The sequence below is a fragment of the Mus caroli genome, chromosome 17 (assembly GCF_900094665.2).
Source record: "Mus caroli chromosome 17, CAROLI_EIJ_v1.1, whole genome shotgun sequence".
Classification (NCBI taxonomy): Eukaryota; Metazoa; Chordata; class Mammalia; order Rodentia; family Muridae; genus Mus; species Mus caroli.
The window spans coordinates 29980390-29994526 of record NC_034586.1 but is presented as its reverse complement, the minus strand read 5'-3'; the positions used below and the strand labels follow the sequence as shown (position 1 = coordinate 29994526).

The window sequence follows — 14137 nt, the reverse complement described above, 5'->3', positions numbered from 1 at the left end:
TGTGTGTGTGTGTGTGTGTGTGTGTTTGAAAAGTTACGTCTGACACCACTATGCTTTCTGGGCAGAAATGTTTAGAAAACAATGACTTACATACTGGATAGTTGGCGGGTCCACTAAAGCCACACCTTCTACCTTCCTGGCTGCCCCAGGAAGAGCACAACTTTCCGAAACTCCCCAAAGCAGCTGTGTATACCTGGGTTCTGTGCCTGTTGCACCATCCCACCCTTTGTCTTCCTCAGCCATGCACAGGAAAACAGATGAGTGATTTTCTCACATGCACAGGTTTCTCAGATGCTGTGATCTTTATGTACGGATAGAGCCAGGAGTTTTTTGTTTTGTTTTGTTTTGTTTTGTTTTTGTTTGTTTGTTTGTTTTTTGGTTTTTCAAGACAGGGTTTCTCTGTGTAGCCCAGGCTGGCCTGGAACTCACTTTGTAGACCAGGCTGGCCTTGAACTCAGAAATCCACCTGCCTCTGCCTCCCGAGTGCTGGGATTAAAGGCATGCGCCACCATGCCCGGTGAGCCAGGAGTTTTAATAATGTCTTTTTAAAAAATTCTTGTGTTTGTAATGTACATATGTCTATGTAATCATGTATGTGTGTGATGTGTGTTAGTGTATGGGTGTATGATCATGTGTGTGCTGGAGTCCTTGAGGACTGTATTAGTTATTTGTCTTGTTGCTTTGACAAAGCACCTGAAGAAAGGAAAGGTTGAATCACAGGTCCAAGCTTGCCTATCGTGTCTGGGAGTCACAGTGGCAGAGCATGAGATGGTTGGTCACATAGGAATCAGAGAGATGAATGCTTGCGTTCAATTTGCTCTTTTCTTTGAAAAATTGTAAGTATGTATGTGTGTATATGCCATGGCATATGTATGGAGGTCAGGAGACTCTTCCATCATGTGGGTTCCAGGAATTGGAATCAGGCCATCAGACCTATCAGCGTGCACCTTTAGTCACTGAGCCATCTTAGGTGTATGTTTCTTCCTTTTTATTCAGTTCAGGACCCCAGCCCATGGAATGGTATCATCCATGTTTGGGGTGGGTCTCCCCACTTCCATTAACTTAATTTAGAAAATCTCTCATAGACATGCCCATAGATTTGTCTCCAAAGTGATTCTATCTCCTGTCAAGTTGACAATCTAAAACATCAGCAGGACCAAGAATGGACCACAGAAGGACCACCAAGAGATGACAGTTACTTAGGAATATCATGATAGTATTTCACCAAAAGAAGAGAGCATTAGGCAGGCAGGTGAATGGACAGGATGCTCATTCTAGGCCACAAAGAGCCCACAGAAGCCCTGGGGAGGGAACATATGGGCCAACAGTGGGAGTTTGAAGTTATGTGAAGAAGAGGACGTCTGGAGCTGGGCTGCTGAAGGACGAGTAGGGATTTTCCAAACAGCAACTTGGAAGTGACAGTGAGCTTGTAACCTAGCAAGTACTGATGTTAGTATAAACAAGGAACCTTACCATCCATCATTCACAAGTCTTATCTCTGTGTCCCTTCAGTGACTGTCCCTTCTGCCGAATCTGCCATGAGGGAGCAAATGGGGAGAACTTGCTGTCCCCATGTGGCTGCACTGGCACACTGGGAGCTGTGCACAAGAGCTGCCTGGAGAAATGGCTGTCTTCCTCCAACACCAGCTACTGTGAGCTGTGTCACACTGAGTTTGCAGTGGAAAAGCGGCCCCGACCTCTCACAGAGGTATATTGCCTGGGGGAGACTGGACATCCTGAGGAGGAAGGGCAATTTGAGGACAGATGTAGCAGCTACCCAGGTCAGCTGGAAAGCGGATTATGTCCCTGCCAATGGGATTTGCTGATATGTGGGAACCCAAGTGGTCAGAGGCTGCAGGTCTGCAAGCCCCTCCCTGCCATGCCCCACCCCCTCTCCTCTGGTATTGTTTTGGTTTGTTTTTGAAACAGACTCTCGCTTGTGCTAGGCTGTCCTCAAGTAGCTTCTTTTGTTTGTTTGTTTGGTTTTTCGAGACAGGGTTTCTCTGTATAGCCCTGGCTGTACTGGAACTCACTTTGTAGACCAGGCTGGCCTCGAACTCAAAAATCCACCTGCCTCTGCCTCCCAAGTGCTGGGATTAAAGGTGTGTGCCACCACGCCTGGCTCCTCAAGTAGCTTTTAGCTGAAGATGATTTTTCAACTCTTGATCATCCAGCCTCCACTTTGCAAGTGCTGGGATTACAGGCATTTCTGGTTTATGCTGTTCTAACAGTGGAACCTAGGGCTTCATGCATGCTAGGCTAGCCCTCTATTAACTGAGTCATAATCCCAGTCCTAACCAACAACCACTTTTAATATTAGCCTTCAATTTGCTACTTTCTTCCTGTCTCTGGTTCCTGTTATGAGTACAAGCATGTACCACCTGATGCTGGGCTGGTTTTGTTATGGTTTTTTTTTTTTTTTTTTTTTTTTTTTTTTTTTTTTTTTTTGTAAGTAGATTGTTGTTCTATCTCACGGAGGCCTGGAACTCAGGGTTAGGTTAAGGAGATTCTCTTACTTTGGCCTTTGACTGTCAGGATCACAAGGCTTGACCTCTAGGGCTACCATTGATAGTTCTTTTTTTATATTTTTGAGACATGGTCTCTTGTAGCTTACAAATTGCTTTATAACAGACTGTCTTTAAAGTCCTAATTCTGGGATTAATAAGTATACCACTATGCCTAGGTTTTTATTTGTTTACATCTGTCTGTCTGTCTGTCTGTCTATCTATCTAAAACAAGGTTGCATCAGACCAACTTGCTATGCAGACCAAGCTGGTTTTGAACTATCTGTGAGCCTCATGCTCCAGCTATCACACAGTTGTTGGGAGTAGTTTTTGTTTTTTTTTAACTTTCTTTTTAGATTTATTTATTTTATGTATGTGAGTACACTGTCCATCTTTTCAGACCTACTAGAAAAGGGTTCTTAACTGCTGAGCCATTTCTTCAGTCCCTGGGGATATTTTTGAGACAGGTTCTCTCTAAGTAGCTCTAGAACTGGTCTAGAAATCTCTATGAAGACAAGGCTAGGCTCACAGAGATTTGCCTGTCTCTGCTTCCTGAGGGCTGGAATTAAAGGTATGGTCTACCATGCCATCCTCTTGTTTCGTTTTAAAATACTTTATAGCCCTGGCTGTCCTGGAACTCACTGTAGACCAGGTTGGCCTCGAACTCAGAAATCTGCCTGCCTCTGCCTCCCAAGTGCTGGGATTAAAGGCGTGCGCCACCATGCCCGGCTCTAAAATACTTTTTAAAAAATTAAATTACATGTATATATGTGCATTTCTCTGTGTATGTGTTTCTGTCTCTCTGTCTCTCTGTCTGTCTGTCTCTCTCTCTCTGTGTATGTGTGTGTGTGACACACATGTGCCGTGGCATATGAGTATATTTATAGGACAGCATGCAGAAGTTAGTTATCTCATGTGGGACCTGGGATTAAACTCAACTTGTCAGGCTTGGTCCTTGGCAAGTGCCTTTACCTGCTGAATCATCTACCATTTATCTTCCTTCCTTCCTCCCTTCCTTCCTTCTTTCCATCTATCTATCTATCTATCTATCTATCTATCTATCTACCTACCTACCTACCTACCTACCTACCTACCTACCTATCTATCATCTACATATCTCCCTGTTATAGGCCCAGTTGACCCAAAGCTTGGAATCCTCCTGTTCCAGCCTTTTCTGGTTGCTGGGTTAGTTACCAATAGGTGCTACCAAGATCAGATCAACAGGTATTTCTTTGAGTACCTCTGGTGTGCCCAGTGTTTTGTCAAGTGCTGGTCCCAGTCACCAAGACACCCAGACTGGCTAGTTAGTAGGAATAATTATGAGAGTGTCTTTTTTTTTTTTTTTTGGTTTTTCGAGACAGGGTTTTTCTGTGTAGCCCTGGCTGTCCTGGAACTCACTCTGTAGACCAGCCTGGCCTCGAACTCAGAAATCCGCCTGCCTCTGCCTCCCGAGTGCTGGGATTAAAGGTGTGCGCCACCACGCCCAGCTGAGAGTGTCTTAGTTCCTGTTTTGTTTGTTGTGATAAAATACCCTGACAAAAACAAGTTAAACTGGGAGGTGGTGGTGCACTCATTTGATCCCAGCACTTGGGAGGCAGAGGCAGGTGAATTTCTGAGTTTGAGGCCAGCCTGGTCTACAAGGTGAGTTCCAGGACAGCCAGGGCTACACAGAGAAACCCTGTCTCGAAAAACCAAAAAAAAAAAAAAAAAAAAAGAGTATTAGCTACTCTTCAAGAGGACCCAGGTTCAATTCCAGGCACCCACATGGCAGCTCACATCTGTTTGTCACTCCAGTTTCAGGGTATCTGGCACCCTCCCCCCACAGATATACATAGAGTTAAAACACTAACGCATATAAAAATTAATTAATTTTAAAAACCTCGCTAAACATCACAGAGGGAAATAAATATTGCAGGAGTGGGATTTGTGCAGGGCAACACTTGGAGCTCCTAAGAGAAGACTTAGGAGCTAGGAGATAGCTCAGTGGATAAAGTACTTGCCATAGAAGCACAAGGGTCTGAGTTCAAATCCCCAGAACCCACACAAAGACAGGTATAACTTATTTCTGTAATCCCTAATGCAAGATGGGAGGTATAGACATAATCCGTGGAAACACACTGGCCAGCCAGCCTAGTTTACACAAGAGGAAGACATGAGACAAGAGTGGAGGGTGAGGATTGATATCTGAGTTTGTCCACTGAACTCCACTTGTATGTTGTGGTACATGCTTTCCTGTACTCATACACCAACACACACATGCACAAAGATTGCAATTGTGTGAGTGAGGGAGAGACTTTGGCTGAGGGTGAATCCCCAAGTTGTGATCTGAGGTGACAGTCAGGAATTTAGAAAGCCTAGGGAAAAGATAGTTTTGGCAGAGAGTACAGCACGTGCAAAGGTCCTGAGGCTAGGAGGAGCTTGTACAAAGCCCTGAGATCAATCTGTAGAATCCAGTAAGAAACCCAGCACTTGATAGGTGGAAGCAAGAGGATTAGAGGTTAATGGTCATCCTTGGCTACATAGGGAGTTTGAAGCCAGTCTAGCCTGCAGGATACCTGTTGTGTAACACTATTCTTGGGGATATTCGAGCAAACATATGAGATATTTTGAACAAAAAACTGAGATGGCTCAGTGGTTAAAGTGCTTGCCATGTAAGCATGAACAGCACTGGGCTAAACTGTGTAGAACAATGTCCAGTCCTGAGACCAGGAAGTACTGCCTAGATCAGTCAAGGCGACTATAGGTCACTTGGGAGACCTAAATAAAACCTCCAGCCCACCTGGGACCTGGGCTCCAAGGAGACAGTGAGTGGGACCAGCATCTGCATAAACTATCTCCTACCCTTGTCCCAGACCTCAGTGCGCCAGTTTAAAAGGCACGACCACAAACCCTTTGTGATGTTCCTGCTGTCTCCTTACCCACTCCTCCTGTCCATTCTACAAGGTCTTTAGCTCCCTAGCCATCTTCCCCATTTACAAAGATTACATTTTCCTGTGTGTGTGCATGTGTGCACACATGCATGGTACAGCACACATGTGGAGGTTAGAGGGTGGCTTGCAGGGAGTCGGTTCTCTCCTCCCTTTATGTGGGTTCTGGGGGTTGAAGTCAGGTCATCAACCTTGTGTGGCAAGTGCCATCTTGCTGGCCCCTAACTTTCCCTGCTAGCACACGAGAACAGGGACCCTTTCTGCTGACTTCCCTAGAGTTTTGTTTTTTTTTCCCTTTTTAATGAACCATGCTTGTTTCTCTTGGTCTATCATCTCTGTGAGTCTGTCAGTATGGTGACAAAGGGTGCGATAGCTCTTATCCACAGTGCTTTGCTGGTTGTGATGGGGTACACAGGTAGTTGTTGGTTGTGATGGGGTACACAGGTAGTTGCTGGTTGTGATGGGGTACACAGGTAGTATGCTGAGCAGTTAGAGACAGAAGGATCACAGAGTCAAGGCCGGCCTGGCCTATGCCTTGGACCTGGGGTCTGGGGTTCATCTGGTATATGACCTAACATACACAAAGCCCTGGGTCTGATACTTAGCACTTTATATAACTCTTCATGGTACCACACAACTATAGTCCCAGCACTGAGGAGGTGGTGCAGTGGGAATCAGAAGTTCAAGACCAGTATTGTCTATATTGTTGAGTTCATGTTCAACTTAGGCTACATGAGACCCTGGCTTGAAAAAAAAAAAAAGCTGGGGAATAGAGTAGTTTTGATTTTGAGCATTCCGGGAGGGGGCGGTTGGAATGTTTTCATGAATAATACAGGCGTATATATACCTTATACTCTCCTCCTAAGGTAGGTTTATAAAAATATATTACTTTAGTTAAGTAGTTTCTTGTATTGCTAGAATCCAGGGCCTTGCTCACACTAGGCAAGAACTCCTTCACTGAGTGTCTTGGAGTCAACATATATGGTGTCAGATCTTTCTTTTTCTCTCTTTCCCTCCTTCTGGAAAGAGATGGCTCAGCAGCGAGATCACTTACTGGTTTTTTGGAGGACTGAAGTCCAATTCCCAGCACCCACATCAGTCTATTCACAACCACCCGTAACCCTAGCTCCCGAAGGGATCCGACTCCTTCATCTGGCCTTCACAGCCACCTTACTTACCTCGTACACACACACACACACACACACACACACACAGAGAGTTTCACAGTGTGGAATTTTCTACTTCTCTACCACAGTGGTACACTTTTAATCCCAGCACTGGGGTGCAGAGGCAGGAGGATCTCTGTGAGTTCCAAGGCCAGCCTCGTCTATATACCAAGTTCCAGGACAGTCAGGACCACTTAGAGAGATACTCAGAAACAAAGAGACAATTTATTTTTATTTTCTATTTAGGTATATGTATGGATGTTCACTTGGGTGCAGGTGCTGAGAGGCAGGTAGAGGACATGGAATCTCCTGGAGCTGGAGTTACAGGTGGTTGAGCCCTTAACATAGATGATGGGAACTCAACTCTAGTCCTTTGGAAGTAGCAACTGCAATTAACTTCTGGCCCAGCTCTCCAGTCCCCCTTCCCCCATTATGCTCTGTTTTAGAGTTTCAGATTGTTAGAACATTTTGGATTGTAGAGTTTTAGGATAGGAATAGTCAGTCTGTTCTCGCTATGGGAATTTGCATGAATGAATTAACTCTTCTTTTATCTTGATGCCCCCATTTGCACATCAGAAAAATGGGGACAAGCACTCAGCAGACTCCTTTCATTAATAGAAATATGGAGATCTAGGCTTACAGTCTCCCCCCAACCCTATCCATTCTGCAGCACCCGTCCATATAACCCCTCTCTGTCATCTGCATCTCTACAGTGGCTAAAGGACCCAGGGCCGCGCACTGAGAAGCGAACACTGTGCTGTGACATGGTGTGCTTTGTGTTCATCACACCACTGGCTGCCATCTCAGGCTGGCTTTGCCTGCGAGGGGCCCAGGACCACCTCCGTCTGCATAGCCGGCTGGAAGCTGTAGGTCTCATTGCCCTCACCATCGCCCTCTTTACCATCTATGTGCTCTGGACACTGGTGAGTGGGTAAAGCCCATGTGGGTGGGCTCAGCTGGAATCCCTAGGCTGTGTATGAATGTAGCTTCTGCTGGAAATGGTCCCCTCAGCTTCTTGTTGTTCCAGGTTGACATTGTAACACAGGTCCAGGGATGCCCCCAGCCAGTAGTGAGCCTTTTGTTTCAAGTGCACAAGAACATCTAATCACTGTGGGTCAGATGGGAAGAAGGAAGACAGATCAGCAAAAGGCTGAAGCTAAGAAGACATTGGGAGTGAAGTGGAACAGATACATATTAAGAAACTGAAAGTAGGGCTGGAGAGATAGCTCAGTAGTTAAGAGCACTGACTGCTCTTTCAGAGGTCCTGAGTTCAATTCCCAGCAACCACATGGTGACTCACAACTATCTGTAATGAGATCCATATGTCCTTCTCTGGTGTGTCTGAAGACAGCTACCATGTACTCATATAAATTAAAAATAAATAAATTGAAAAAGAAAGAAAGAAAGAAAGAAAGAAAGAAAGAAAGAAAGAAAGAAAGAAAAAGAAACTGAGGGTAGGTGAAACATCTTAGCAGTAAAGTAGCTGGCCCTGAGTTTGACTCCCTGGACCTATGTGGAGGAAGGTGAGAGCTGACTCCAGGTTGCCATCTGTCCTAACATAAGGCTGCCATGGAAATAACTAAATAAATGTAGCAAAAGTATAGATTAAAACCTTCCAAAAAATTATCAGCCCTCACCTCTCTCTGCCGAGCTGTTGGCTTCTGATAGACTCCGGAGAAGGGGAGACTTTGTCTTCAGTTGTGTATCCACGGCTGGGCCCACTAGGTTCTGGAATATACCAGAATCCTTGGCCACACAGAGTAAAACAAAAGACATGCCTATGGGGAAAGGCTTTGTCGGGAGGAAGGGTTTGATGAGGTTAGGGGTGGTGTTGAAAATGAGCGGGAGTGAGAGTACTTAGAATGTATATATGCATAAATGAAATTGTGAAAGAAGACATTAAATTAATATAAAAAGTTAAGAAAGACACACGGAAAGAAAGAAATCTGGCCAGGATGTAGCTTGGGTGGTGGAATCCTTACCCAGTTTTGCTTAGTGGTGTCTTAAGTACTGCCAGCGTTTGCACAACAAGGATGTGATGTAGTCTTCAAGACGCATTCCCATCACAAAGGGACACACTTTAAAATACATACGTTGCATGAAAACATATGTACTGCTTGTTTTATCCTTTGCTAATATCCTTTCAAAAGAAAAGAGGTCGCTCTGGAGAATACCAGTTCATTGTGTGGCTGTACTGTATTTATTTAGTCAGTTCCTTTTGACATGCTTTGAGACTTTTGGTAATGTGTGGGATTTTCGCCTGTTACAAATAGTGTTTGGGCCACTACCAATGAAGTTCGTTCTTGCTTCTTTTTTCCCTCTTTCCCTCCCCCTCTCTCTTCCTTCCTTCTCTCCTCTTTCTGTGATGCTGAGGACTGAATCTAGAGACTTGAGCATTCTAAGTAAGTGCTTTACGATGGACTTAGTCCCTAGCACTTAGAGAGCATTTTATATGTTCATAAGTCTATGGGTACAGATGTGCACATGCGTATATATATGTGGAGGCCAGAGAGAGCCCAATATTGGGTGTCTTCCTCAATCACTGTTCATCTTATTTGTATATTTTGTTATTATATTCATTTATTTTGTATGTGTATGTGTGTATATATATATGAGCCATGGCATGTACATGGACGTTAGAGCACAGCTTTAGGAAGTATGTTCTTTCCTTCTACTATAAGGGGCCTGGGGATTGAACTTGGGTCTTGAAGTGGGTCAAACCCCTGAGCCATTTCTCCAGCTCATCCACTTAAAATTTTTTTTTAAACATTTTTTTTTTGAGATGTAACCTGGAACTTATGCAGACCAGGGTGGCCTGGGACGCAGAGAGATCTGCATGTCTGTGCTTCGAGAGTGCACTTGTTTGTTTTCTCTCTATATATGTATTGGTTAGATGACAGCTTACAGAAGTTGATGGTCCTCTTTCCCGCTCTATAGTTCATGGTTGTCGGGCTTGGTAGCCTTTACTTACTGAGCCATCTGGCCAACATTACACTTGTTATTTGAGACAGAGTCTCTCGCGGTACCTGGAACCTACTGTTTTGTCTAGACTGGCTGAGCAGGGATCTCTAGAAATCTGCCTGTCTCTGACCCGAAGCACTGGTGTTACATATACATTGCACAATGCACAGCTTTTTTTTAATGCAAACTTTGGGGGTCTGAATTCAGATCTTCACACTCTCGTGGCAGATACTTTATCAACTGAGCCATTTCCCTAGTCCCCTGGCTCACTTCCCTTTTTGAGACAGGGTCTCATGTAGCCCCTCACACTTGCTGGGTAGCCAGGATGGTCTTGAATTCCTGGTCTTCATATCTCTACTTCTAACTGCTGAGATATTACCACATCTGGTTTATGTACTAGTGTACATTTTTTTATTACTCCTCTGTTCTCCACCTGTTTGTCCCGCTCTCTTCCAACACCCCTGGTGACCACCCATCTTTTTATTGTCTCCATAGTTTTTCCTCCTCTGATATGTCACATACTCGAAGTTGTACATCGTGACAGCATGCAGCCTATTAAGTTTTCTCCATGCCTTCTTGTGGCTTGATGGCCCACTTTTGTTGTTGTTCCATACTGAGTATTGAATCCATGGCTCTCATATTCTAAGCATTCATGCCACTATTGAACTCATTCCCAGCCCTGTTTCTATATTGTTATTTTAAGACAGTATCTAAGTGTCTCAGACAGGTCTTGAACTCACTCTGTAGTCCTGGAAGACCTTGTCCGGTCTTAGTTTTCTGAGTAACTGGATTTACGCAGTTAATCAGGTTACATTCCTACAGTACCAGATGGACTCTTTTTAATGGTTCCACCAACCACATGCTGGACAAGCATTTTACCACTGATTTGCAGCTCCAGCTCTCACTTTGTGTGTGTGTGTGTGTGTGTATAAGAGTGTTGTGTGTGTGTCTGTATGTGTGAATGATAGTGTCTTAGTTAAGGTTTGACTGCTGTAAACATTAGACACCATGACTAAAGACAAGTCTTATAAATGACATTATTTAACTGGGGCTGGCTTACAAGTTCAGAGGTTCAGTCCATTACCCTCAAGGAATGAATGTGGCAGCATCCAAGCAGGCATGGTGCAGGAGGAGCTGAGAGTTCTACATCTTCATCTGAAGGCTGTTGGCAGAATACTGGCTTCCAGGCAGATCTTATATCCCACACCCACATACCTACCCTAACAGGTCTACACTTTCTGATAGTGCCACTTCCTGGGCTGAGCATATACAAACCATCACAGATGTGTGTGTGTGTGTGTGTGTGTGTGTGTAGGAGGGTATGTATGTAGGTATATGTGTGTGTACACATGTGAGTGCTACCAGCCATCTAATCCTAGCAATGCTCTTGTCTCTACCTCCCTCTCGTCCCCAGTTTTGGGGTTACAGGTATGGTACAGGGTCTTGCTCAGCTTTTTACATGGATGCTGGGGATTTGAACTTATGTCCTCAAGCAAGTTCTCTTACCCATTGAGCCATCTTCCCAGTCCAGTAAATGCACCATCATTTTTATCCTCTTACTTAAGAAGAGACACCTTGGTTGCTTCCAGGTTGGGCAATTTTGTGATTGGTTGGGGTTAAATAATCCCAAGAGACTGTTAAGACTCCATTCTCATCAACTGTTAGAGTCATGCTCCCTCCTGGGATCAAGGTGGTAGATCCCTCAGAGTATCCTCAGAGGACCGAATGGGTGAGTGTATGCATAGTATTTAAGAAATGCCCAGAGGTGGCACTGCTTCTAGGTTTGGCCCATGACAAATGCCAGGGCTCCCTTTCCTCCCCAGGGTGGAGGCCTGTCTCTACCTTCCCACCCACTGCAGGACTGCCCCCGCAGGTCTCTTTCCGATACCATTGCCAGCTGTACTCGGAATGGAGGAAGACAAATCAGAAAGTCCGCCTGAAGATTCGGGAAGCAGATGGCTCCGAGGATCCACATCACTCCTTGCTGGCTACTGGACTCTTAAAAAAGGTGGCAGAGGAGACCCCTGTGTGAAGGCCTGGCTGGCAGGGCTCAGAGGTAGTAGACAGACCAGAGTCAGATGGCAATGCAGCTGGCATTTGGAAAGATGGAGGCTGCCTGACTTTTCATGCACAGCTATGATGCTTCTCAGGCCAGTAGCCACAGCAAGCAGAGCCTGCTCTGTGATCCTGTGTGAACATATTTTCAAGGGTTTTGTTTTGCACATTGTTGTATATGACAAGCACAGATGGACAGATTTGAGCTTTGGATGGAGTAGGCACCTCTGTCTCATTTTGAGATCTGTTTGACACCTTTTGCACAGCAGCTTTAGCGCTGGTGTCAAGGGTGCCCATTGGACTAGAAGGTTCCAGCAAGCTTCTCGCGTTACTCTGCACCCAGCTGGCTTGCTTTACTGGCACTCTTGACTTATAATCTTATAAAGTTGCACTGCATTTCAAACACCCACCCCTGAATGAATAAAAGGAGCCCTTGCTGGCTAATATGGACTCATCAGTTATGTTTCTAAGCTGTTCCAAGCGAGGGATTCTGTGGGGGCAAAAAGTCTCAGGTGCTTGGCTTGTTCTGTGGGGTCTGTTATGAGCTTCTTCTCTTCTCTTCTCTTATTGTTATGATAAAGGAACTGAAGTGGAGGTGCAGAGATGGCTCAGGGGTTACGAGCACTGGCTACTCGTGAAAAGGACTGGGGTTTAATTCCTAGTGCTCTTACACAGCTTGTAACTGTCTCCAACTCCAGCTTCAGAGGATCCAGTGCCTTCTTTAGGCTCCCATAGACGCTGCTCACATATGGTGCACATACGTAAGTGCAGGCAAGATACTCATACACATAAAATAATACAGTTTTTTAAAAAAAGGTAACTTAGCCCTGGGACTAAACCACCACTCAAAGAAAACACATGGTGGGACTCATGGCTCCAGCTGCATATGTAGCAGAGGATGGTCTAGTGGGTCATCAATGGGAGGAGAGGCCCTTGGTCCTGTGAAGGTCCTATGCCCCGGTAGAGGGGAATGCCAAGGCCAGGAAGCAGGAGTGGGTGGGTTGGGGAGCAGGGGTAGGCGGGGAGGGGATAGGGGATTTTTGGAGAGGAAACTAGGAAAGGGGATAACATTTGAAATGTAAATAAAGCACATATCTAATTTAAAAAAGTAATGTAAGGGAGAAAGCACTTAGTTTTAGCTTACAGCTACAGGTACAGTCCCTCATGGTAGGGAAATCAAGGCATAATTAAGTTGGGTATTTCTATATCAATCAGTACAATCAAGATGATCCCCATAGTCATCCCCCCGAGAGGTTCATCTCACAGGGGACTCTAGATTCTGTCAAGTTGACAGTTAAATCTAACCAGCGTGGAAGCCTGAAGAAAAAATAAAGTCAGAGTTGTTGTTTTTGTATTTTTTTTTTAAATAAAGACTAGGATTCAGGACCTTGGGAGACAACTCAGTAGTTAGAGGGCTTGCTACACAAACATGAACATTTCCCTCTCTATCACCTATATAGATCAGTAGTTAGAGGGCTTGCTGCACAAACATGAACATTTCCCTCTCTATCACCTATATAGATCAGTAGTTAGAGGGCTTGCTACACAAACATGAACATTTCCCTCTCTATCACCTATGTAGATCAGTAGTGTATGTGTTTCTGTCCTCTAGGAAATCCTGGTAGCAAGCTGGCTAGCTAAACTAACCATATGGGCAAAGCTCTAAGTACAGTTGAGACACCTTGCCTTAATGTATAAGGTGGAGAAGATGAGTGAAGACACCAACATTAGCCTCTGGCCTCTGCATGCACATGCACAGGTATGAACAGGCATGCACTTGCACATATATGAGGGAAAAAAATAAAAGAACAAGAAATGAGGTTAGCTTATTTTTTTATCATGTTAAAATGTATTATTATTATTATTGTTGTTGTTATTTTGCTGGAAGAGGTCAGAAGAAGCCTTACTAGTAGAGCAGAGTCTCTCCTTCTACCTTCATGTGGGCCCCAGGGATCACACTCAGGCTATCAGGTTTGCACAAGTGCTCTCATCCATTGACAACCTCCCCCCCGCCCCCGCCCCCGCCACTGGCCTGGGCAGGATTTATGGTGAATGATCTTTTAAAAATATTTTGTAAAGATTTCATTCTTGTGTAAAAGTGTTTTTGTTTTCCCTGCATATAAGTGAGTGTGCCATGTGTATGCAGTGCTCAAGGAAGCCAGAAGAGGCCAAGAGATACCTTGGAGCTAGATGGAGTTACAGATGGTTCTTAGTTGACACGTGGCTGCTGGAAACAAAACCTCTGCCTTCTAGAAGAACAGCAAGTGCTTTTAACCACTGAATCAGCTCTCTGGCTACAGTAAATGATTTTTTAAAAGTTATTTTAAGCCGGGCGTGGTGGTGCACGCCTTTAATCCCAGCACTCGGGAGGCAGAGGCAGGCGTATTTCTGAGTTCAAGGCCAGCTTGGTCTACAAAGTGAGTTCCAGGACAGCCAGGGCTACACAGAGAAACCCTGTCTCGAAAAAACCAAAAAAAAAAAAAAAAAAAAAAACCCAAAAAAAAAAAACCAACCCCCCCCCCCC

At 44.8% G+C, this 14137-nt stretch overlaps 1 protein-coding gene across 3 annotated transcripts in view; it reads left to right on the top strand.

Annotated features, from left to right (window-relative positions):
- The window catches only part of March2 (membrane associated ring-CH-type finger 2), a 23922-nt gene extending 11859 nt beyond the window's left edge, over positions 1–12063 (top strand). The window contains exons 3-5 of one of the 3 annotated variants that reach the window (XM_021185928.2): positions 1513–1708; positions 7311–7520; positions 11432–12063. In XM_021185928.2, the coding sequence (XP_021041587.1) occupies positions 1513–1708; positions 7311–7520; positions 11432–11590 (565 nt within the window). In that variant the 3' untranslated portion in view covers positions 11591–12063. Of the gene's footprint in view, positions 1–1512; positions 1709–7310; positions 7521–11381 lie in introns of all 3 variants that reach the window. The other 2 variants (XM_029471003.1, XM_029471001.1) reach the window with 2 other exon arrangements.
- Positions 12064–14137: the final 2074 nt, after the last annotated feature.